The sequence below is a fragment of the Watersipora subatra genome, chromosome 4 (assembly GCF_963576615.1).
Source record: "Watersipora subatra chromosome 4, tzWatSuba1.1, whole genome shotgun sequence".
NCBI lineage: Eukaryota > Metazoa > Bryozoa > Gymnolaemata > Cheilostomatida > Watersiporidae > Watersipora > Watersipora subatra.
Genome location: NC_088711.1, coordinates 21,162,908 through 21,189,852, shown reverse-complemented (window position 1 = coordinate 21,189,852; position 26,945 = coordinate 21,162,908). Strand labels below are relative to the sequence as shown.

General features: G+C 35.9%; 2 protein-coding genes across 2 annotated transcripts in view; both read left to right on the top strand.

Annotated features, from left to right (window-relative positions):
* The window catches only part of LOC137392718 (uncharacterized), a 329,168-nt gene that overhangs the window by 52,610 nt on the left and 249,613 nt on the right, over positions 1 to 26,945 (top strand). The gene's annotated exons all lie outside the window — the stretch shown is intronic.
* LOC137392717 (transmembrane protein 143-like) lies at positions 1,847 to 8,272 on the top strand. The gene is made up of 7 exons (XM_068079030.1): positions 1,847 to 1,986; positions 2,251 to 2,357; positions 2,511 to 2,670; positions 3,090 to 3,284; positions 4,687 to 5,293; positions 5,785 to 5,891; positions 7,982 to 8,272. Exons 1-7 carry the CDS (start codon positions 1,876 to 1,878, stop codon positions 8,198 to 8,200), a joined length of 1,506 nt encoding a protein of 501 aa, XP_067935131.1. The 5' UTR covers positions 1,847 to 1,875; the 3' UTR covers positions 8,201 to 8,272.

Genomic DNA, 26,945 nt, shown 5'->3' with positions numbered 1-26,945 from the left:
TTCCATTTTCCTCTTCAGAGAGGAGATTGAAAAGTGCTGCATGTAAGACCAACTGTAATTACAGTAGCCATTGGAGCATCGGGTGCAATAACACCTGCACATCTGATGTGGCTTGGCCAAATACTGGCAACAATCAACACAAGTGAGTTGCAGAAAATTGTGTTATCGGAGCTGCTGAGATCTTGAGACAAGTGCTCTTACTCTCAGGTTGTTTTGTAGAAGAGCCCGGCTTAAGTAGATAGCACCGAATATTATATATATATATATATATATATATACGTATATATATTTATACGTATATATATTTATACGTATATATATTTATATGCATGTATTTATATTTATATATATTATATATATAAATAAATAAAAAATTTTGTAATATCTACTTAAGGCTGATAAATAGATGTAGATATTATATAGATATAAATATATATACACATATATCTACATATATAAGTCTCCAAGTCTGTTGTTGGGTGTGTCCAGTTATAGCTATTAATAACTAGAATAAAAGACACAGTTCGTATTGGATTTGGTCGTGGAACTTCCTGCTAACCTCCTGACTAGGCGATGACCTGGTCATCGCTTCATCGCCTGGTTGTAACTAACTATAAGCTATATGGCCTACACAAAGCTACACACAAATTTATGCAAAAATCCTCTTCCGATGCAAGCCCACCATTTACATAATAGTCAGTACAATAGTCAATTGATTAAACGCAAGCCTCAAAGCAGATGGCAAGCTGCTATAAAAAGATGTCTTTATTTAAGGGTGAACATTAATACATTATTATGAAAATTTGCTTTGCGTGCTTAAACAATACTGAGCAAGCTAGTTCCAAAAGCAGTATTTGTTAGTATATTATTAAAAATCTTGTGCGAAATGAATAATCAAAGACTCAAACATCTAGAAACCTCAGGGTTGATACTCTGAAACAAACACCCACCTGGCTAGGCCCAGACTTGGATATTGTACCCCCAATCACCTGGTTGGTCAATTTGAAATACATCTCCAAACACTGGGAGTTTCCTATAGGGCGCCCAGGTTCCATGCTCCGCTAAACATCCAATATGATTCAGAAGCTACAGTGTGAATAAAGCTTTGAGAAACAAGGGCATCTTTCACTGGCTTGGCTGTGGAAACTCTCCCTAAAGTAGCAAATTCACTGGCAGTGTCCCATGGTCTATAAACCCTCCTAAAATGTGATTTTGGGACAAGCCTAATGGGCCTTTTTGGGAGAGTATCAACCCTGGGCTATAAACATTGCTTTATTTGTAAGAAAATCAGCATCGATTTATACTGGAAGCAGGAAATTGCTCCCAAACTAAAATCTATGAAGTTAACTGCAGCAAACTAACAATTAAACTGATTAGTGTATCGTTGTCATTCATTAATTGTGGGCACGGAATTGGTATATTGTTGTTGCCCTAAAGGGTGCATACTTGTCCTCACCCCGTTCTCACAACCATACTACATGTAGTTAAAAGTTGAGTAAAAATTTATTCTTAAAGTTAATGGCTGTGCTTAAAACAGCAGCAAGACCAACTACTCCAACGCTGGGTATTTTTAACCATTTTTTGACCTACCAGTGAGTTAGTAACACAAGTACATGTAATGTAGACTGTTCACCAGAAACCTTTGTGTAGTTATCTTCTCTATTTTTAGTAACGCATGGAGCGGCTTTCTATCGGTTAAGTTACTAGCGGTTTAGATTGAATTCGTTATTTTTTCTAGAACGCTTAGGCTATTATATTTGGCCAAACATGTTATTTGCACGTACTCGATTGCCGTAACGGGGCGCTATGTATTTCCCGTTTTCGTGGTGCAAATACCGTAATTAATCTTATATTAGGGTTATTGGAAAGTAAGCAATGGCCGGTGTTTCACGGAAAATTTACTCTAAAAAACCTACAGGTTTTGTACTTCGGCGTTTGTTAACTCAACAAACCAATATTCGACCAGACTGCTTTTACTTTATTACGGTATCTATATATTTGTTTTTATGTAAACAGGGTTAGCTCTGTAACTTTGGTAGTTCTCTTGAGAAGTTGCTAGGTTAAAGCAAAGGTTTGAAAACAATTAACATCGATCACAAGCTTACATAAATACTTATCTGTTTTGTTGCTGGTTTTTAAAGCAAACCGCTAATTTTTTGGGTTGGACCGAATGTTTAGCTCAATTGAAATTCAAATAAGATTGACACACGGCCTAGACTAAACACGTTTATATCAAAGCTATTGTTTTAGACTCCAAGATTTTGCTCCACTAGATTTTACAATGACAGCCATGACGTGATACCTGTAAAACCTACAGAAAACCGCAATTTAGTAAAACAGACAGATAAGCTGTATCGGTATGTATAAATTGACTTCAATCCTTTAATCTTGTTATTTATTGCACGTAGGCCTACTTTTGTGTTTGTGTAGGCATGCAGTTCACCTAAACTTAAAACAGGATGTGACATGAAAGAATAGTGTTTTGGACATTCTGCTTTTATTGTTTTTAGGGAGCGATTTATTCCTCTGACGAGACGGACAACTGTTGCTTATCTGCTTCAAGATGAACAAAAATTAACTGCGTCAGAAAAAAAAGAGTTTGAAAGGTTTGCGCTGCAGTTAGATGCAGTTATCACTAACAAGTATGCATCCACCCTGGAAGAGGTTAAGGTAAGATGACTCCGTTTATATTTTACATTTTATATTATTCAGCATTTCAAGTGTAGTTAGATATTTACATATTTGTTATTATTTTTAAATTGTATTTTTTCAATCGCCCATTTAATTTTCACCTAAAAAGCTTCAACACTTCGACAAATTTATGAATTCAAATGTTTTAAGTTACTTCGTATGTCAAAACAAATATTTGCACAAATTTTTTTATTGTTCATCAAGAGATTTTATGTAGAGTTGATCAAAAGTTACTGTTTAATTATAATAGCATGATAAAAGTGTGATTATATGATGAATCTTTTACTGATGTTCACCGATATAATAACCCTGCATAACATGCTGATGTAATAACCCTGCATAACATGCTGATGTAATAACCCTGCATAACATACTGAGTCATTATTTCGTACTTTCAGCAACTTTTTGACCCATTGAGTCCTGACAAAGACACAGTGAGCACACGAATGTTGACCAATCAGGAGAGGCTTGACAATGAGTTTTGGTTACTGCAGCGGCTGAGCCAAATAATGGAGAAAGCAAATTTTTATGAGCTGACAGAAGCTGAGATTAATAATAAGATGTCGGAGCACGAACATCATGAGGGGGTCAAGGTGAGACTTTGGTGATTTGAAAGAAGTGAGTGGACAGTCCCTGTCGTTTGGCGACATTTGTCTATTGTAATTCCTCAGCTTTGCCTCGCGTTACCTTTGAAAGTGAGTTGCGTTAACATTGACGGAGCCTCAGATCAGGGCAAACCTTTTAACAGGAAAGTGTTTTGCTTTAGCGCCAGATTTTCTTTTTAGATACAGAATGGGCTTTAGGGCAGGGTCTACTCCTAAAGTTTTTAGATACAGAATGGGCTTTAGGGCGGCGTCTACTCATAGAGATTTTAGAAAACAGAATGGGCTTTAGGGCAGGGTCTACTCGTAGCGTTTTTGGATATAGAATGGGCTTTAGGGCAGGGTCTACTCGTAGAGTTTTTGGATACAGAATGGGCTTTAGGGCAGGTCTACTCGTAGAGTTCTTAGATGAAGAAAATGTTTTTAAGAACTAGTTTGATTTTTAGATGCAGTGCCTCCTCCGAGGCGGCGACTTTACTATGAGAAAGGTTTGCTATTTATCAAATAGCATATAAATTCCAAAATATATAAATAGCATATATAATTGTTTAGACATGGTAGTATGTGGTATTGAATAGCCTTGATTGTGCTCATGTAAAAAGCTCGTGACATCATTCTTAGTTGGCTGTTTGCTGCCACTTGACAGTCTGATCTGGATTACTTCAAAGATGCATGGTAGTTCTGGAGAAAAATGAGTTAGTTATGCATGTGACGACTATTATAAAATATGGTCTTTATAACATTCAAGCAACTATTCTAACTGAATCTGAAAAGTGTACTGATCTCTTATTTTTATTGTACTGTCCCTCTTCTTCTATTGTACTGTCCCTCTCCTTCTATTGTCCTGCCCCTTTCCTTCTATCATATTGCCCCTTTCCTTCTATCGTACTGCCCCTTTCCTTCTATCGTACTGTCACTTTCCTTCTATTGTACTGTCCCTTTCCTTCTATCGTACTGCCCCTTTCCTTCTATCGTAATGCCCCGTTCCTTCTATTGTACTGTCCTTTTCCTTCTATCGTACTGTCCCTTTCCTTTTATTGCATTGTCCCGCTCCTTCTATTGTACTGTCCTTTTCCTTCTATCGTACTGTCCCTTTCCTTCTATCGTACTGCCCCTTTCCTTCTATTGTACTGTCCTTTTCCTTCTATCGTACTGTCCCTTTCCTTTTATTGCATTGTCCAGCTCCTTCTATTGTACGATCCCATTTTTTCTTCATATCAACCCCATGAAATAAGGAAATGCTGTTCTTCGTACCACAATCAGTAGCCCTTTATACTCATGAAAATACAAACATTGCTGAATGATACTTGTCATGGCCTGATGTGCAACATTCTATATCTGGCACCATTTTAATACTAATTTATCAGTGAACTTGTAGTACATGTACTTGCAGGTGTCAGTAGATGTTGACAACTACAGTATTCTCAAATTTTGGGTGCTCGGCAAAGAAGCAGTGAAGTTAGATCAGAGTCTGTATAGCAGATTAGTTAGGTTATTGCGTCGCCAGTCTGCCAACCAATCAGAGAGCATGTATAAGAGAGTCATCTCGGCCGCACGACTTAAGAAAGAAGATAAACTAACGCTGAAGGCCTTCAAAGATATCTCCGTAGATGACCTTGAGAAAGTTCTTCCACTCGGTTCTATAAAGATAGGAAAATTTGACAGATACATGATAATAACGGCGATTGGGCTCACGGGTTTAGCGTTTTTGTCAAAACTTGTAACAGTTCTCGCTAAGATATCTGTGAGTTGGCCTCTTGTAATGGCTGGTTTTACTAGCTTACTCGGTGTGAAAGGCTACTGGGCGTACCGCTCCCGTTGTAACAATTACATGGCAGCCTTGAATAAGACACTTTACTATAAAAATATAGCCAATAACAGGGGTCTCCTCACCCTTGTCATCGATCGAGCTCAAGATGAAACATTTAAAGAAACACTTCTTACCTACACCTTTGTGCAGGCACTTAGCAGGGGAGATAACCACGGTTACTTGCCTTCAGGTATTTGATGCTTACTTATTCTGTTTTCTGCGTGGGTGATTTAGGAGGTCAAATAAATTACTATAGCTACCTGTTCGCTGAGCCTATAAAGATTAATGAAAAGCAAGTTAGAATTTGATATCATTTTGTTGATTTATGATAAATTCACGTCTCATGTGGTAATTTTAAAACATTTAAAAAAATTGAAAAAGTGCTGTCTTGGAGCTGCCAAGTTGGGTAGATTTGTTATCTTACATTTACTCACATCTGTTTAGGAAGTCAAAAGTTAGCTTAGTTTCTTGTGACTTAATATTTCTAATGCCTACTTACCAATTCTTTATATACATGTATATATAGTTTTGAAATTTTAGTTGTTAGTTGTCTTTTCTTGGATGCCCATATCAGAGTATGAACAGACAATTCCGGTATTTTATGACGAGTTTTGTAACAGTTCAACCTTCATGATAATAACAGATATTTTGAAACAATCACTGCATGGTATTTCTTATTAGAAGTGACTAGCATCTCCTTGGAGAATGCCATTGAACAGTGGGTTCACGATCGTACTGGAGCTGCCATAGAATTTGACTCCGCTGAGGCCATCTCTATCCTAGAGAAGGTCTGTGTATCTTTACATATAAATTTGCCATATAGGCTATAAGTTATTTGATGAACAAATATTTGGTGACTGGTTTTTAACTATATACTGAAAACATGTAGAAACTAGTGAAATGTAAGGGGAGACAATCTCTAGTTTATATTGTTTGATTATTTGGTCATTTTCTACCTAGTAATATGATTAGGCTTGAAGATACTGTTTAGTGCTGATGGATGTTTGACAGGAAATCACATTAGCCAATCACACGAGTGTTTTATTCAACTATTTTAGCTCAGTTGATTTTAAAGAGAATTTGTAGATGTGTAATAATATAAACTTTTTAAAAACACTTTCTGTGTATTTTCAATTTTCTGTAAAAATGCAGTAATGCATTTTTGCATTACTTAGTTATACGTGGTGAAAACGAAACTGGAACCAGATTGGTGATAAAATTTTGGTCGATGAAAAAGTTGAAGCTCAGCAAAATGTATTAAAACTTAGTTTCAAGTAGGTGTTTAACAAACAGTCGTATAACAGATGTGTTTAACAAACATCTGTGTGTTTAACAAACAGATGTTTGTTAAACACATAACAAACATTTGTTTAAGAAAACATTTGGTTAAAACAAATAAAGCTTATGATGTGGTAAATTACGATATGCCATTACGTAATGCCTCCGACAAAAAGTAAAATTTGAAGCTCAGTAAAGTATACTAAAACTTAGTTTCAAGTATGTGTTTAACAAGCGAAATTCATTTAAAGGTTTACTTGCAACAAAATTCACATTACAGTTATTTGAAATCAAAAGATTCACCATGTCTTACTCTGTCCTGTTGAAGGTGCCAAATATGTGGAAATGTGATTACAAACTCTTGAAAGCTCAAAAACGAACAGTTAATCGCAGCCACAGGAGACTGCCGTAGTTTGGATTCTCTCTATTTCGATGATGTACTCAAACATTGTGGTTATTGTTTTGTCACATGATGTTTTTATGTGAATTGAAAGGCCAATAAACGGCTCAATATAAAACTTTTCGTAGCACTAGTTTATTACAAACACTTCGGGTTTTATGGAAGAGCCTTTACCAAATATAGATACTTGCTAGCTTACAGTTTTGTTTCGGCTTGGTCTAATCATCTAGTCGTAATCTGATCATGTGACCCATACTTCCTGCCAAACAGCGCAAATAATTTCTGCAGCATTTTTCTACTATCATAGGTGACAAACGGGCGCATCATGTTTATCAGAGGATGAAATGCATTCCTTCGAGCTAAGGTTTAAAAACTAAACAAATTTGCACGGTAGGTTTTGATATATCACTGCTCAAAATGACAGCATTACAATGATGATTAAATAGATGCTTAAGAACAATAGACATGGTTTTATTGAATGCTTGAAGTATTTTTGTGAAAATGTTTAGATGAATTTGGATGGATAAACAGAAGCAATCTTGTTCAGTTACGTCCCATTTGAGCCGTTTTGGAAAGAGATTCTAATCTACGACAGTTTCGTGATTGCGGCGATTAATTGATCGTTTTTGAGCTTTTAAGAGCTTGTTATCACATTTCCATATATTTTGCACCTACTACACAGCAGAGTAAGACATGGTGAATCTTTTGATACCAAATAACTGTAATGTGAATTTTGTTGCAAGTAAACCTTTAATATATTGTTTTGTTACTAATTTTGAATATGTACAGTACATATATATAATTTTGATGATTTTTGCTTGGGGGTGTTTGCATTAGATAATTAGTAAGGGTTTCTATACACATCTATATAAGATTTTTGCCTTAGGATGCTTTCACTAAAAAAGATCCACTGTAATGGAGGTCCACTGTACATGACGATCTGTGCTTAAGACTGCTTATTGCTAATAATGTTGGTATTAGTCAGGTGGCACTTCACGTCTCGTACAAATGCTCAGAAGCGTATGAAACACAGGCTATAACCTCACCGCACTAACATGTGGCTTGCAATTTTACTTGTTCGCTGAGGAGTCAGAGTTTGCTTTTTCTGATATCCACTAGTAACAATATTTACTAATAAACAACCTTATGACTAGACTAAAATTTCATTGGAATGACATAGTGTTACCACACATGTTACAGGTTGGAATTCTCTCCCTGACGAACACTGGTGTCTCTCAGACATTGTCCGTGCTGCCTCTAGAGCAAGCTCATAGGTTGCTGCCGCAGACTCCTCTCTCTGTGCTAACTAGAGTTGATGATGCCGATGTCACTGAAGGATATGATAGGTTTAGATACGAGGCATCTAGTGATTCAAAGACTAATAATTCCTTTATGAAGATCTTCTCATCTTCTAAATAGCTGACTGTTGTTTCTATTGGTGTCTATAAGTTGTGTATATACTTTGTAGAAGTGGATAGAAAATAAGCACTTTTATATTGTTCTATTTCTCCCCATTTGCCTCAGTATGACATTTATATAATAGCATGTTATCGTGCTATTATTTGTACATATATACAATATTCATTATAATTGACAAATGTTTATCCCACGACCAAACGAGCGGAGCAAGTGTGGGAGTTTTTATGATAAATGCATGTGCACACAACTTACGAAAATTATTCATCAACAATGAGACGAACCCTCGTCAAGAAATTTCATCAACAAATTTAAGCATCGTTATGTAAAGTCGTTAAAGTATAATAACGTTACAAAACACATTTAAACCTATTTAAATATGTTACCAAGTCTTTGTAAACCTTCGATAATATCTTAAAACTTACCCATCTGATCGGATTATACACAAATAGACAGATTAATTTCAACGAAAATCGCCACAAAACACTTGAAAAGCTTGATTTAATGAAAGTTAAGACTGAAAATTGAAACGCCGAGGGACAGATAATAGAACGATGAAGTCTTGCGCAGTTCACGAAAAAATAACGTGCACTTTTCACCAGTCTATAGCATTGTCGAACTACCGAAGGTTTTGGCAATTAACATAGGAGTACAGAAATCGTTTCATTTTTGCCGATTTCAATTTTTTCATTTTCATTTGCCGACACATTTGAATACTTTCCCATTCTAACTGATGTCCAACGCAGTATTAGTAAAGCAAATGACGATGATATTTTTAACGTTTCTTATGAGATTATTACAATAAGTAATTATAAGTTTGGATGACTACAGAACAATGACTACGTAGTACAGACTTTCTAAAAATCTAACGCACTGTAAGTAAAGGCATGATGATGATATTTTTGCTAACGGTTCTAATGAGACTATTGCAATAATTAATTATAAGTTTGGATGACTACAGGACAATGACGACGTAGTACAGATTTTCTAAAAATCTATATAAATATCGCAACTTCGTGATATTGTTAGCTATGCCGCTTTGAAATGTAAACAAAAATGTGCATTGGTTTTTTATTATTACGATATAAATAATATTGGTTATTCTAATAATATCAGTGCATTTTACTTCTAATATTGGCCAATATTGCATTTCTTTTTTTTGCAGGAGAAGAGATATAAACATATAATCTTTTCCTTTCATTATTGCTATTTGTTGTATATAATAACAGCCAGTACATTACAGCTACCATTGCAGTTATCCTATTTGACTGCTAATATTGCATTTCTCAACCATCAGTACCCTTTCTTTTTTCCAATATCACTTTGGTCGTGGGCTGTATGACAGTGGAATTTCTAGTAAATATAAAAAGAAATACAACCTTATTCACATGATGAGTATTTAAAATGATATATTATAAAGCGAACCACAGTTCTGTAGTCTACAGAGAGTGATTGAGTTATTAACAGAAGTCTGTTAGTAAGGAAGCAGTTATAGTTCATAAACAAGTATTAAATATCACACCTGATGCAGTAGACAGCTATTATATGCCTATGCTAACACACTCATTAACTGTATTCATGCAAGTGATATTATATTACTTGCATGAATACAGTGAATGAGAGAGTCTGTCTCATTCACTCCGCCTTTCTATACAAATGCTATATTAGACATTTGTATATAGAGTCGGAGTTAGCTGTAAAGGCGGGGCTTATATACAGCTGATGTCTCTTGGTAGCTAGCTACAATATCTAGTTGATATCAAATATCCAAGTGAGAGACACTCATATACAGTGTGCAATCTAGCTTATGGAGTAGCTATGTATGTGGCCTGGACTATTGTTTACTGTCTGGGTTTGACTCTCATTGACAAAACGTTGAAAAAGACAGGTTTGGAGATAAGATTTCTGTAGCCAAATCTGATAAAATTGCGATGGAAGCTGGCACGTGACTCACTTGTCTACAACCTGTTTATTTGTGTCATGAACCTACAAATTTCTAATACCTTAGCCAATAGTAATAATAAATGCTTCTTTGAAATATTCATATGATTACAGAAAAGACATGGAGACAAGATACTTTCATAATAGTGTTTTTGTATTCAGGGTTTTCTGAACTGCCTTCATATGAATATCTTCCTATCGCATATTTAGATGCCTATAATTATATGACACTGATGTATATTATACACTGGCACATCAACATCTGCCTCAAGTTATACAGCAGTTATCATTCCTTGAACAAGTCCTCACCTTATCACTGCATGCTTTAGTCAAATGTGGAGTTATCTCTCATCTCATTTCCATACCGTATTAGTAGAGTAGTATTAGTATTAGTAGTCCTCCCATGTTTTGTGACGATTCTGACGACCCGACGACAGGGATATTTAAAAAGTGACAGACGAGACGACCATTTATCAATGTAGGTGACGATAATTGCTTAAGTAGGAATACTAAAGGTACGGCTACACGAAACGAATTTTTCGTTGATTCTGTGTTCTGGCCGAAATCACGAAAAACGCAGAATTAATCGGTCAAAATTCACAGAATTTTTTGAGCTGTGCATGCCCACCGAGTTCGTCGACGAAACGCTTTTAACAGATTAAACAAATCATTAGCGAGCACGATTCTAGCAGCTTTAGCAATTAGTATAGTCCAGGACATGTATCGCGACACACAATAAATGTACGAAAGCAATTCAACATAGAACACACGATGTAACCGTTTAAAGTTGCGCTATTGTTGGTTAGCGAGCACGACTCTAGCAATTTTTAAGATATATGTAGTCCGAGAACATAATGCGACGCGCAAGAAAAATATTAGGAAAATTCACCATAGTAAATACGATGCAACCGACTTGATTGCGCTAAAGATGGCAACATTTTTTACCACAAAACGGTTGCTGATAAAAAGGAAATATAATCAAAAAATAAACAATTTGTAGCTATAGCGTCCAAACAATAAATACATACAATAACGCAATCTAAGCAGTTGCATCGTGTGTACTATGTTGAATTGCACTTATATACTTTTATTGTGTGTAATTATACGTCTCTTGGACTATACTAATTGCAAAAGCTGCTAGAATCGTGCTCGCTAGCACGATTCTAGCAGCGAGTATAATTCTGTGTGTATCAATCAGTTCGTGATTTCAGTTAGAACCAGCGAAAAATGTGCTACGTGTAGCATAAATCAACACGTTCAACCGAAATTTCACTAGTTTTGGTTTGAAGCATCTGGCCCAGCATTTATAGACTGCCAAATATTTAAAGTAAACAGCAATGTAATGCCACGACATTGACAGCAAATCCGTTTCCAAGTCTGTAACTGAAGTGATTGTTAAAGACAATCTCGGTCTATTTTCAGTACAAGAAATGTAGCCCTAAAAACCTAAGACGGCTGTCACTTTTCGCGGAGTAATCAGCAACGCTCCCAAAAATCACTAATAAGTTTGTGAAGGTCGCTGGTTGAGCCAAGTTTTTGGTTAGCAAAAGTTCGAACTGAGCAAGTTTCAGGTTTTTAACGCAACCCAGTACCACCAGAATAGATATTTGTATTAAAATAACGAATGTGAAGAAAGAGGTTGTTTTGGTTACCAACTTGAAAAAGGTGACAGTGATTTTAAAAGTGACGACAGTGATTTTAAAAGTGACTATTCTGACGACGACTTTGTGTGGTAGGACCCCCAGTAGACAGGAGTACTGGAGATAATGAGCTCATGAAGGACAACATGAGGATGATAACGGAAATAGTACCTCTATTAATAGCAATAGTATTTCTATGTTTTCTATTTATACTAATATACTTTACCTGACATTAACTGTACGGAGTGTTTACATCTACTACTACTTCTTATATATAATAACATATAATAATCGTGTAGATAAGGATGAGTTACTAAAGGATCAAAGGCTCTATTGAAACAATTATTGACACTCGTACAAATCAGTGTGCCAGTCAATCAAATCACACATCAATTTAACAGCCTCATTATTAAGAGAGGTTATTACTGCGTTAATATGATTGGTTGGCTCTATTGTATTTTCTTAGCTAGTGCTTTGTTTTAGCGCCCGTTACAACCAACATGTCATTTACTTTTTCCCACATCTATCGAAGTATCTATGTTCTTGCATTCAAAGTTTTTAAGGAAAAATCTTAAAGAGTTAGAAAACGGACTACGATACGAACAGAAACAACAACGAAATAATTGTTATTGATGTAATCGACTCATTGTTAGTACGGGTTTGTAGACACTTTTCTATTGATCACTTGTTATTATTGGTTCATAAATATCAAGAATGTCCAACAGTCAAATAAAAGTGGCGTTTAGATCAAAGTGGCGTTTAATTAATGGGTGGCATTCATATAAAGACTGTGTTCAAATATGACCTTGACATTTCTTATTAATCTGCTCATAAACACATCCAAGGCGATCTTTTGTTGAATTTTTGTTGATCAAAGAGCTTTAAACTTTCTATATTAAGAAAACATATCTAGAGTTCCACACTCTCAATATGGCTCGTGTAACAAACTTTAAGTTATGTACATGAAGTAGAAATAAAAATGTGGGACTCTCTATATTGATATGCTTCAGTTGTCTTTCTATCACATTAAAATAACATCATTATATCTATTATTCATCTTATGAAACTCATAAGGAATCATGTCTCTCCAAACTTTATATGCACTTTTTTAAAGATAAAACTAGTTCAGTACTAATTGTCAGAATGCTTTCTATACTTAGTAATAAAGTTGTGATATGCCATTACACAATCCCTACTTGTTATGCTACTCCAACATGCTACCTGATAATGTGCATGGCTATACAAAACATCTCCGATGATGTATACAGCTGGTTCAATGGAAAATTCCAAACATCTAATAATGAATGGTGTTCCCATCTGAGTTTGCTATTTAAAACAGGCCAAACTCCACCTACAGACCCTTGACATTGGTGACACTTGTGTGACACTGTAACTAAAAAAACTTTTCCAGGGTAAATTATGATATGCCATTACGCAATGCCTCCTCGCAGCCTTTTAAGGTTCTATTAATCATATTGTTAGATAACACATATATCTTCAGGAAAGGTACGCGTGTTATCTAACGAATCAATGTGTCTCGATCAATGACTTCCAGCAACCAACAATTATTGATATAAAAAGCATTATTATGTGGTGTCCCCGACAGTTTTTGTTGCAAAAAGTGTGACTTGTACTAGATGTCTACAAATGCGATGACCAGCAGCTGCTAGTTATACATTGGCTACGGTACATATTGGCAGCTTGCCATAGTAGGCCTACCCATTCATTACGCTCGCTGGTGGCCTGCTGTCAAGTATCTAGAATATTTTGGATTAACCAGTTATTTTTGGGAACTGTCAGATACAAGACAGCTCCTCTCCTCAGACTGAATAGCCAAGTAAATACTGCATACAAAGCCTTATTAACTCTCCATTTTATTTACTTGGTACGATAGTTCTACTGAACTAGTCGGTACTCTCTAACATGTGATGCTTGTATTTAGATTTAAGCCAATCGAGCTTTCAACTAATACTATTTAGAGAAAACCAATGAGAAGGTTGTCATAGAAGAGCTTAAACAAGGAACAGTATACCCAGCTTCTGTACTATGGTTCAATTAACCAGGAAATCAAATGTGTAGTATAATATTGAAATGTAGACATAAATGCTTAAATAGTTGTTAGAAATGAGATCAGACAAGATGAAGTAAGATAGAGACATAGATACCAAAGAATCAGGGTGGATGTATGGAAGGGTTGACAATACAGGCCCATGTGTCGGAGTAAACATTGTGAAACTAAAGCTATATTATTACCTTATATGGCTATGCTGAATAATAAATTTTGCAGAAGTCTTTTTCCTGATTTTCTGAAGCAAAACTACTATTTTATGTAACAATTTTAATCGAGTTAATACTTGCAAATAAAGTTCATTTGTTGATTACCCTGAGACATTTTTTCTTTTTTATGTTAACATATAAAAGGATCATCACAATATTTGTTGTACTGTTTATTATAACTTTTCAAAACACAACAAGTTGACGTGTCTCTAATTAATTTAACAATTGAAATAAGATCAATATGAAAAATTTACAAAAAATAACAACACACTAGTCTCATGCCATCAGAACCAGACGAAACAAAACAGTAGCTAAGTCTTAGTCTGACATTCCATTCTATCATCTACTGAGGTAGATGATAGAGTGGGATGTCAGACTAAGACTGAGGTAATTGACTCAATGGAAAAACCAAAAACTCTTATCAATCAATATATATGCCTGCCAAGGCGCGCTGTTCCACCCGTGCTAGCTCTGCCTGCTAAGACACCAGTAACACTTTACAATTTTAGTCTTGTGGCCAAAGGGCATTATTTCACGTGCGTTGGGAACTCAGAATTTAGCTGAGCTACTCGCTTTTCCTTTGAGTCTTATTATGGAAACGTGTGCTAGAGACAGGCAGTACTAGCTCTACCATACAACACTGAACAAACTGACTTTATTTCTACAGTCAGCAGTTGACTATTACCTATAGCCTGTGGAACTTCAACCAGTCTCTACATACTAATAAAGGATCCTAGTAGAGGATAGCAAACACTAGAGGCATGCCAGAGAGTGACAGAATACAGCAAGCATGCGATGACTCTAGCAGTGATGAAGAAACAACCGAGGTAGGTAATACCACACACAGGAGAAATCAAATACATGTAAGTTATGTTATATCTATGAATAGAGTTATCATGATAGTGAAGTTATCAGCTACTGGTTTAGTATTAGTTACTTGTTGGTTTAACTAGATCTCTATATATCCAGTTAAAATGTCCAGCATTAAGTCTAATAGAACTATATAGACTTAATGAATATAATTTACATGTAAAACTAAAGTATATCATGCATCTTACATGTATAGCCATAGTAGGAACTTACAACTAATAACTCATACAACTTTCTGAAGTCACCTGAATGTGTCTCTTTAACTTTTTCTACCAATGCAGGTACAGGATTTACACCGATATAACAACAACCAACAGCATCCTACAGATTACGACAGCGATGAGGATGATTGACTTCCATAAAGTATTCTCCGTCACAGCATTGCAGACGGCAATAATACTAGGTAACACTGCAGAAAACCATGGCAGACAATCAAAACTGAAGCAAAATGATGATACCAGTATATACAGACAAGGGAGATGGGCAAATCATGGTAGTTCAAACATTAGGAACAAGTACATGTAAGCAGCAGTTATTTATAATTACAAACATTTATTTCTGAGAGGAGACAATTTCAAAAAAAGAAAGCATTGCCAATGAAAAGACACAACTCCAATAAAGAAGACACAACTCCAATAAAGAAGACAACCTTGAAAAAATAAAAACTTGGTAAAGTGCCAACTCCTAATAAAAGCCGTCATCAGAATAACTACTAATAAAATGTTCTGAAATTCTACATATGAACAGACCTTCAGACAACTTAATCAGGTCCCCTTAAGCTAATGATGGTCACAAACAGTATAAAGTCATTTCAGTATTCCAATAATGAAATATATTCCAGTATTTCTCATAATCATAAGGGCTGCTTTTACCTGTCATCTACTGCGATTGAACTTATCAAATTCCACTCGCTGTATTTTATTATCATTCTTAATTGATACAATCAACACAATCTTACAAGTATTCACTGCATATTGTTTTATTTTTGTTATTAACATTTTATGAATCTATTTTTATACACGACTGAATAAAACTAAAAAATTGTCATATTTCTTTCTGCCTGGTTTGCATACATCTCTTGAGCCAATGCTTGACAGGTTGAGGAGCATGAAAAACACAAAAAAATATGTGACAATGAGGAGGAAACCCTAAACACAACTTATGACATAATGCTATAAGATTGTGTCACTTCTGTCTGTGTTAGTATGAGTGCTATAATAGGCTATGTTCATATAAAGAGATGCACATATCATACACTTATAATTTGTTTCTACCTCTACCTATAAATTCAATAAAGTATTTATTAACATTCTTCATAGAATTTCATCATTTCATAAAATAACAACAAGCTTGTTCAAGACTCATCACTAAAGACAGCTATTATGTTTAGAAAGTAAGATATTGTAAAATTACATATCACCTAGGACAGCCAACAGCGCCTTATCATTAATACTGATATTAGCTAATGATCTGAGGACATTCACTAATCATATGGAAAATTTAACCATCTTTTGACCTAAAACAAACCTATGTGATATGATAGATAAACTATAATAGTTTGTTCCTTGATTAGGGTATAGGAAGCTACAGAGTTGTAGTAAGGTCTGTTGCTAGTAGCTGACTGCATGAGTGTTGGAGGTTGGTTTTAGGTACTAGAGAAACCTGTTGTTAGTAGTATGTACCTTGGTTCATGTTTGGTCAAACATTTCTGTTTGTATCATATGTATTTTACATGTGAACTACTACTGGTGTGACTCAGGCTTTGAAAAAATTAGGGAACTTGGCTAATATTAAATCAAAAAATTCAACTAGTTTCTTTGCATATAACGGCAATGCTGTCAGCTGTCACTAGAACTGGTACTTTGGGAGTTCTGTGCACCGTGAAAGATTGTTATGTGTAACTAGCTGAAAAATTATCCTTAGATGTGAGAAAATTATACAAAATCTAATGAATTGAACAATAGTTTATACTTACTAAAGAGTTGTAGTGCATATCCATACCTTAACATTCCAAAACTTTTATATGTTCAACGATGTACACAAAGTTGTGCAATGTGTTTGATTAGAAGGTTTGTGTTTTTTAACGAATGTTAACAACAGAAACAGCTTCAAGGTGAGTATCAATTGTTAAACCAAACTTTATAGCTGTATCATTATATGTCAACATTGAAATTTATTTTAGTTATAACATAGCTAGCCATAACAGTTGTATTTCAGACGTACCAACTCTGTGCCCACACTTGTAGATTTAATGTATCAGGCTGTACAGTGCATATCAATATATCTTCTGACAATGATAACATAAGTTCCTTGATGGGGCTCACTTTTCTTTGTGATCAACTGATAAACCGTTGAAGTTACACCTTCAAGCTTGACTGACTCACTCACAGTGTGAGTATGTTAGATGCGCAAACGCATACGATAACTGAGTTTTACCCATAGAACAAGCGCGCATATGCACAATCTTCAATCAATATGAGTGACGATCTTATTTTTAATAGAAATGAAATTTTATCGCTGCATCTCCATATTGTTCAAACAATCACATCTCTTATGAATGTGAAGGACCAATCGCTATCAACCACTTGCTTTGCACTGAGCCAAAGACAACTAATCATACAGACAGACCTCACATGCACTTACAGTTAAACTGAGCAACTGACAAGACCTGTGAATAGGAGTCCTGCTCTGTGATAAACTCAACTATAGTTAAACTGTATCTACCTCAAGAGGTTCAACATATCAGCTGCCTGTGGAACACTAACTGCTGCCAGTCATGTCAGGAGACGAAACAAATGAGGTAAGAACTAGGATTTATTTTTTTATTTCTTCTTCTGTTCTTCGAACATCATATTTTAGACAGTTTTAATTTTCAACAGTTTCTCCATTTTTGGTCAAGCTTGTCTACCTGACACCATCAGAATTTTCTTCTATGATAGCAATATTGGCAGCAGTACTCTATATCAATGCATGAAACACAGCAGCAATTTCACAGACAGTTACTCTTTCCAGCAGCACAAACACAATCATTACTGACATTAGCTGACCTAAATAGGTTTAGTTAGATGATGAGGCAGGAAGGTACTGACACCACTCAAAGATCTCTGTACCTTCCAGAATCATCCTCTCTTGTAGATCCTTTCACCCTGACACAACTTTCTTTTTACCACCTTGAACTCTCCGCTCTCACTCTCTGGGTCATTTCATGTCTACCACCTGATCAACTCTCATCTGCTCCATATAGTAGAGCAGGAGGGCATCAAAAAGCTGTCAAAAAAAGTGATTTATTCCTTTTGGAGGTGGGCTATGTGATAAGAGTGGCATCTAGATCAGAATTTTGAGCTGATTTCAAATATCTGGTTTCTACACCTCTCAGATTGTTCATTTTTGAGCAATTTAATTAATATATTATTTAAATTAAATAAATATCTGTAATGTTTCATGTGCTTCTACCAACAATGTAATAATGAAAATGGCATATAAATACTAAATAATTAGCAATAACCTAAGTTGGAATCAATTCTGATAACATTAAAATATTTATTCTTCAAATATTATAATATTAGAATTGTATTATATAATATTATGTGTTCTCAATTTGGTTGATATTGTGGCAGCTTTACAGTTTGTCCTTGTTATTCCGCAACTCATATATCATTACAGATCTGCAAAACAAAATTAAAAGTATTTTTAAAGACTCAGACCATGTATATATAACATTTTAGTATACATATATTCATCATTAATGCTTATTATGTTGAACCGTTTACTTTATCATGCAAGTGAAATCGCAATAAGTCAGTCTTTTATACGGTGTGACACATATGTATTCTAATCAAACATGAAGCGCACCTTTGGTTACAATACCACTCAAATACTAACCTTCTAATTCACAGTCATCTGAGTCTTCTGCATCACTACTTTCATCTTCATCCTCTTTATTTCTATTGCTACAGCAGCTGCTTCTGCACATGTCCGTACATTTGAGATCTGTATTGTTGCACTGACAGCGACGAGACTGGCACCCAGTTTTGCACCGACAAAACATGCCCACGAGCACATCAGGAGGTGCTGGTTGTTGTGTTATCTATCTAGCTTTAAGCTCTCCATCTTCCATAAACCATCCATGTTGCTGGGGGATGGGACATTGATGATGATTTGCTTGGCTCTTCTCCATATCGCGGCCTGATAGGCAGCCTTAGATATATGGAGATTTAACTCATCTAGTGTGGGTGGTAGGTTTGGTTGTGATGTGCGAGACGGTGAGCAGAAGATCTTATACCTTGCTTCATTGATGGAATTTGTCTCCTCACCGTATAATCTGCATATGAATGTCTCAATAGATTATCTTATTGCACCATCAACTTCAAAACCTGTTCCCAATGATTTCAGTGTGTTACAGAATTCAAGGTTGTTCTTTAGCAGCTTGAAGAAAGTTATCTTCCCGTTGAAATAGAATGCGCTTACACTGTCATATCCACTTAGAGCATGGAGCCTGAGCAGTGCTTTGCATCGTTCGGATGTGAGGACAGTAGACAGACAGCCTGTTTACATACATTATCTCAACTGCTTCTTACCACAGCAGTAAATGAGTTTTTGTGATGGCAGCACATTCACTAGAAATAGACAGCTTAGGAAAACATCTGTGTCCTGGCACTTGACTAGAACTTTTGAGCTGGGTTTGTCTTTCATTATCTTTGCAATATGTGATAACATGCGCGTATCTGCTTCCTCGTGGTTTGGTGTCAAACTATTTATTTGGTTTACAGCGATTGATCCATCAAGGTCATAGCTGATCATGTGCCATTCTTGAGAAAAAGCTGTTACAAGATCTAGTTTCTGCTTCACAGTTGACTTCCTCCATGTATCCTTTAAAAATTTCACTAAAGCAGTCTTGTTTGAGCCATCTGCTGAAAATTCAGAAGTTTGGACTAAACACAGCAACCTTCTGCCTTCCTTCCACACTTCTATGACTTCTCTCACCTCCTTTAATGCTGATATCAGGGTATGTGTCACAAACAAAATCCACACGACATGTGTGATATACGTTTGCAATACTAACTATCCGTTGCAAAAGCTGACTTGCAACCATGCCAAAAGTTGGAGGAGCTTTCAGGGTCTGAATTTTGGCCATAGCATCAACCACAACAGCGTCAAAGACTGGTAGCTGATCCTGGTTAACATAGATTGATGGTTGATCATCAGCATCTTCCTCAACAGCAGCCATCAGAGCCGACTTGGCAGTCTTCAATATAGAGCCATCAGAGTTAGCCAGGGACCAGCTGATGTTGCCAAGAGAGAATGATAACACTTTTCTCAAATCCAAGTTACGCTGTTGGCTGATCACTAACAAATTCTCAAACAGTCTGTGCGAACACGCTAGGACTTTTTCTTTTGATTTTTTCTCAGCTGATGGTAATGTGGGGAAGGTTTTGACCTTGTTTGACTTGATGGATGCATTGAAATCAATCTCTTGGGTGCTTAACCTCCTCTAGACAAATTCTGAAAGCTGTTTCTCTCCTATCACATTTGTCATTTCAAGATCCTGCTTCACTTCAATGGAGACTTTTGCACCACTGGTAATATGTACGAGCTTGGTGGTTTGAAACGCAAACGGATTTATTCTTGCTGTTATGAGTCTTTCATGACTTCCCTCATTTCCTCATCAGCCTTCCATGCCTTTTCACGCATCTCATAACTTGCTGCTTCCGAATCACCAGGTACTAGCATCTTCTTCATGTCTGTATGTACAGCTTTTCGTTCTGGGTGATATAGAGTCCAGCATTGAGAGGCCGATGATTCTTGTTAAACCCTATGATTCTACTGTGAGACTTTGAGTCTCTTTTAACTGTTTGCTCAATAGATTGATCACAAGCGATAGAGCTGAACGGACAGTGATGTCGTGATTAATTAATAAGTAAAATACCCCTTTTTCATAAGAGCCTCATACACCTTGCTACGCCATACTTTCAGATTAGTCATCTCTGCATAGTACAGCATGCAATATCTAGCGTAGTTTGTGTGGTCATATGCAAAAAACCAAGAAAGGATCATACATGTAATTTATCTATAAATTTATGTCCAAATTGTAGACTATAACAAGTCATGTAAACTGCAAAGAGTTAGTTTTGCTGCTCACAAAATGTGCAGACAAAATGAACATGTTTTCTTTTTCTCCCACCAAAGTACCATCATCATGAAGTAATCATCATGAATTTGTAAAGCTATAAATATCTGATCTCACCTCTTCTGCTGTATCACATTCTTTCTGTCTCTTCTCATGTCTTTTCTCAGCTCTTTCCATAACGAGTTTGTTACAATACTTTTTATAACAGGCATAATGACAAGAAGTCTGAACTCTCATCGAAGTTCTCAATGATTAGCAATTTTTGAGCAATTTCACATTGAATGCTCTCTTCTTCCAATATCAACCATCTGTTTGAATACTGTTTGGCTGTCTCATATTGAAGTTTAGTCACTCTGACTAGGGTTTCATTCACAGACTAATCAAGACAGTGAAACAAGCGGTCTTGCTGCATCCTTGGCATGGGTTAAGGAATGCTGAGAATTGACTCACTTAATCTCAAATAAAAGCATTTATTAATTTTTGAGATTATAAAATAGTTTTCTTTGTCTGATATGTAAGGTTTTCCAACCAAACTTGGAGTTGCCCCCTCCCATTTCGAAAATGCTCTCTAGCTCAGAAATGTGCAAACGCATAGGTGTAGAAACATTATAATTGAATTCAGCATAAATTTCTGATTATAAAACATCTTAGTTTGAGTAGCCCACCCTCCGAAGGAAAAGGCTGAAAGATAAGCTTATGTTCCTGCTCTACTAATATAAGTGTATGACCATTAATTGTAAGACAATCAAGGTCTGCTTATGGCTACTGTGTATGAGTTCTAATATTTTTAACAAGTAAAAAGTTGTTTCGCTATTGAAAACTGCTACTCTTCCCTCAATAGTTTTTCCAAACAAACAATATACTGTAAAACCTCTATTGAAACACCACCTCTATTTGAACGCCCCTTCTATTTGACCGCTTCTATTTAACATTCTTGATATTTACGAACTCATAATATCAAGCGATCAGTAGAATGGTGTCTACAAAACTGTACTAACAAAGACTTGATTACACCAAGAACGATTCATGTGTTTGTTGTTTCTGTTTGTAGCGAAAACTGTTTTCAAACTCAAAGTCTTCATGGTTTCTGTTAAAACTTTTAATGCAAGAAGCTAGAAATAATTAATAACTATATCAGGCTAATAGCAGTTCTTTTTTTAATGCCGTGTTGATACTTCAATGTATGCGAAAACATTTTAGCAATTACGATGTTTTGGACAATTTGTGCTTAGCGTGCATTTAGTTGAATTAAGATTTATCATTAGTTTCGCGAAGTATTTTTCAAATAGCAACGTATAAAACGCTTGCTCTGCTAAAAATTTGTTTGAATGCTAATATCAACTCGTTCAGCAGTGCAGAACAAAATTTGATGCCAGCAGATCCTTTGGAAGGTATGGAACAGCTAGAAGATGATGAAATGGTTCCATATGAAAGCAACAATCATAATGCAACCTGCCGAGCAAACGATGCAAATAATTTTGTTTCAAAAATACTAATTTTTGTTTCTGCATGATTATAATTATAGTTTACTTATGTTACTTTTTATTAAATACATATTTGCAGCATTTAATAAATTATTATTATTATTATAAAACTTATAAGTTTGCAGATTTATACCATAATATTTGATAGCCCCATAGCGGTTATCTAAATTCGGCTTATACAATGGATCAACGCTCATAATTTTTCATTTGCACATGAAATGCCAGTTTTGGCTGCAAACTGTAGCAAACATGTCAATGAGTGCAATGAGCTTATATGCAACATTTTTAAATATAGTTATAAAGTAAAAATAATCCTACAAATGTGGAATAAAATAAAAAATTGAAAACACCAGCAAATTGAAATTTAGGCTACAAGATCATCATAAGTTAATTGCAGCAGTAAACATCAACTGGTAAAGATATCACTCTGCTTCCTAATGTATATTTATTTAGAAATCGTTGTCATGATAGTTACTACAAGTTAGAGGTGAGGTATAATAGGTCTATTGCATTCATAAGGGTTAATGTCGCTCACCCGAAGGAGAATACAATGTAAAGGTGAAATTTGCTTAAGCCATAAAAACTTTAAATTTATCTTCTCAAAATGCTTGCAAAATATTTGAAAAATACAACGCCACCCTTTATTTAAACATCACCTGTAATAGAGCTCCATTTTAAGAAGAGGGTTAAACAATAGAGTGCCTTGATGTTCAACTAGGGATTTTATGGTTTATTTAATATGTCAACATTGTAATTATAACAATCTAACTATCTAATCTTGTAACTATACAATCTCTAACTACAGACTTTGTGGCTAATCTTTTACAAATATATATTTTGGAGAAAGTTGAGTTTTCTTTAGTCATTGTTCCCTGTGAAAATCAGCATAAAGATGAAGTTCCTCTATCAATAGCCTGTGTACCCAAACTTTTAAAATCATTTGACGAATAATAACATCATGATAAGCCCTAAAACTGTATCAGCTCTATAGTGGAATAATATCAGATAGTGGTTTTTACGTATACAGGTAGAAGCCCTGGAAAGATACGATGCTTGTCAACAACACCCTGCTGACCTCTCCAGTGATGAGGATGAAGAACTTGACAGAAATGACAGTCGAGAAAGTGATGTGAACAATAGCCTTAGTGTGAGTGATGCTGAGTCAGCCATTAGAAAAGATAGTGTAGATGCTGCCAGAGCTGATGTCAGAGAAGAAATGTCAGAAGTAGATGATACATATGAACAGATTAATGAGTTATAAGTATGACTAGATGTCAAACATTATCATCCATATACCCCTCTCTTTTATATTACATTAGGTTTTATATAGAACTTCTCTCACTATTATATATTTATACTGACTATTTTGCCTTGTACAGTTCAGTACAACTATTCCAGAACTTCCTCCAAGAATCAACTGATTGGTGAGAAAAGATATAACTACTTCATATATAATGTATATATGATTAACATATAGATACAATTTATTTTGTAAGGTTAACTGGTGAAAGAGTACACATACATGTGTAACTTGATATTTATATATATAATACTAGCTGCATTACCCACCTACAGTAACAGATTCACGTGCAGCATAAGGTTTATTGAGAGTTGGCTTTCATACTGTAAAACAACTCCAAATATGCAGTCTACTGAAATTGTTGCCCTGAATATGCACACACATATTATGATGTCAATAATGATTGGGGAAAACAATAAAAATCTACAATGTGTTTTACAGCTAGATGCGTGTAAAATCTAGTAAATATTCTAGATTCATGTGTCTAGATTCATGCATCCGTTCATACCCGTCTATGGCCTGGCCCGTCATACCCGTCCATGGTCCATCTAACCGCCTTGGCTGACCAGTCTATACCCGCCTCGCAGTTGACTATCGTGCTTTTGCATTCGCCTCGCCATCAATCGCCTCGCAATCATCCGGCCCGCATCCGCCTCGCAATCAATAGCCTCGCACTCAATCGCTTTGCAGTCAATCGCTTCGCACTCAATCGCTTCGCAATTAATCGCCTCGCACTCGCAACTAATCGCCTCGCAATCAATCGCCTCGCGCTCGCAATCAATCGCCTCGCAATCAATCACCTCGCAATCAATTGCCTAGCACTCAATCGCTTCGCAATCAATCGCTTCGCAATCAATCGCTTCGCAATCAATCGCTTCGCAATCAATCGCCTCGCACTCGCCAACTCATCTGGAAAGCCACGCCTGGATACACTCGCTGCACTCGGGGCGAAAAAGGTCTCCCGCGCATCCCCGAGTGACGCCACGGCCCCAAACCGCTAGCTGCATAACCCATCCACGGGAACAGATTCATGTACAGCAAGAGGTTTATTGAGAGTTGTCTTTTATACTGTAAAACAACTCCAAATATGCAGTTTACTGAACTTTTTTGCCCTGATAACACTATGCATACACCTATGCAGTCATATAGGTCAATAATGTAGGGGAGAACAATGTAAATCTGCTGTTTTACAGCTAGTCTACAATGCATCAGTCTCAAACCACTCAAATCGGAGTTGCCCTATTTGTGTACAGAGAACTGATAATGAAATTGACATTGCTAGGCAAACTGAAGTTCTTCAAACTGGCAGTATTGAAAAGTTTTGCTTCTTTTAAAAAATTATACAAAATATTTTGCTATCGCCAGCATTTATTGAATGGAGACTTCTACATTCTTAAAACACTAATCATAGCTCACCAGTTTTTTGTCTATAGCCTGTGTTTTGACATGGTATATACAAACAGTAATGAGGTTGTGTCAATAAAACTTATAAGTATAACAGCACAGACAGTATGATGTCAAGGCAGATACAGCATTAGCACCTTACAATAATAAAACAAAGCGCCAACATGATAGCCTTTGTATGAGATACAATAAGGAAAACAAATGCATGAAAAGATATATATATATACTGAAAAATATGTTAGAAAATGCTGCATGTGGTATAGCAGAACATGAAGAACATAAAACAATAACACAATGTTAGTTCAACGCAACACTTGCGGATAGACAACATTTTTGGTTTTTCTGTCGGGCGTATGAAGAAACAGTTTTCGGAGTGTGCCTACTTTTGAGCAGGCGAGGTATAGCTGGTCATGGCTGATGCAGGGTGACAGTAAGTCGATAGCAGCTGCTCTCTTTCTTTTCACAATAGCGTATCGCAACCCTCGGAGTACTCGTGCAAGTTCTGTAATAGTAAGTTACAGTAGGCCTACTCGTAGCTAGAAAAAAATTAGTAACTCGGCTGTTGAAGGAAATGAACATGACCCACTATCACGAACAGCGGCAAATTCAATGTTATTAAGTAGTGGAGATGTGGCAATTCATAGACAATACAACATCGTATAAGAAACACTTACCTTTTTGATGTGGAAATTTAGTAGGTGAGAAATGCGTTTTTCCAGTGGCTCCAAGAAACAAATGTTTACGTGACCTTCTCGGTACACGTTGGCAGTAAATATTAATTGCATGTAAATAACTACTCATTAATTTATTTAATTTAATGAATAGTACATTTGTATAGCTGTATAGACACCTTTGTATGCCGCAGGCATACAAAGGTATGCCTTGGTATGCCGCAGGCATACCTTTGTAGGCCGCAGTACTCAGGAAGGTGCTTTTTAACACGGCAGAAAATTTGCTGTTTAAAAAGCGTGCTAACCGGGGAGTTCGGTTAATGCGCCCGAGCGGTGAAAGAAAGACAACAGAATCGCCACACCTTTATATAAGCCGCTTGGCTCAAATCGTCAGAGAAAAGTAGCGGCTAATAGTCCATATTACGATATTTAGTACTCATATTAATTCGGTTGGCTTCGTTCGACCGAATGGAAAAAGAAAGACCGCTCTATAATTTATTTACCGTTACTACACATATTAATTCAGTTTGCTTCGTACGACCGAAATTCGTACGACGATAAAAGAAAAGACCGCTCTATAAGGCGGACAATCAATCACACAGATACACAGACAACGACTGCCATTTATATATAATATAAACCGATAAAGTTAGAGAGCTCACTATCAAGAACATATTGTAGTCGTATCAGGAAGTGAGTTCTTCATCAGATCAATTGATGAGATTCACCAGACTAACATCAAGGTAGATAGAGTGTTAGACTGACCACATATCAGTGTATAACATCAATAAGTACAGTGTGTATTTAGTTGTAAATAAACATAGGCTATTAGATACACATTTTTACTATTCAACTTGATTTAGTATGAAGAGCCACCAATATAAAGACCAGCTGTTTCTCTGCCAATATGATTAGTTGGAGATAAACATTCTACTTGTGCCATATTCCTATAATTACTGTTGTACCTATAAATTATCTAACAACAAATACATTTATTCATTATCAACATGATTGTTGGAATTGTTGATTGGAAA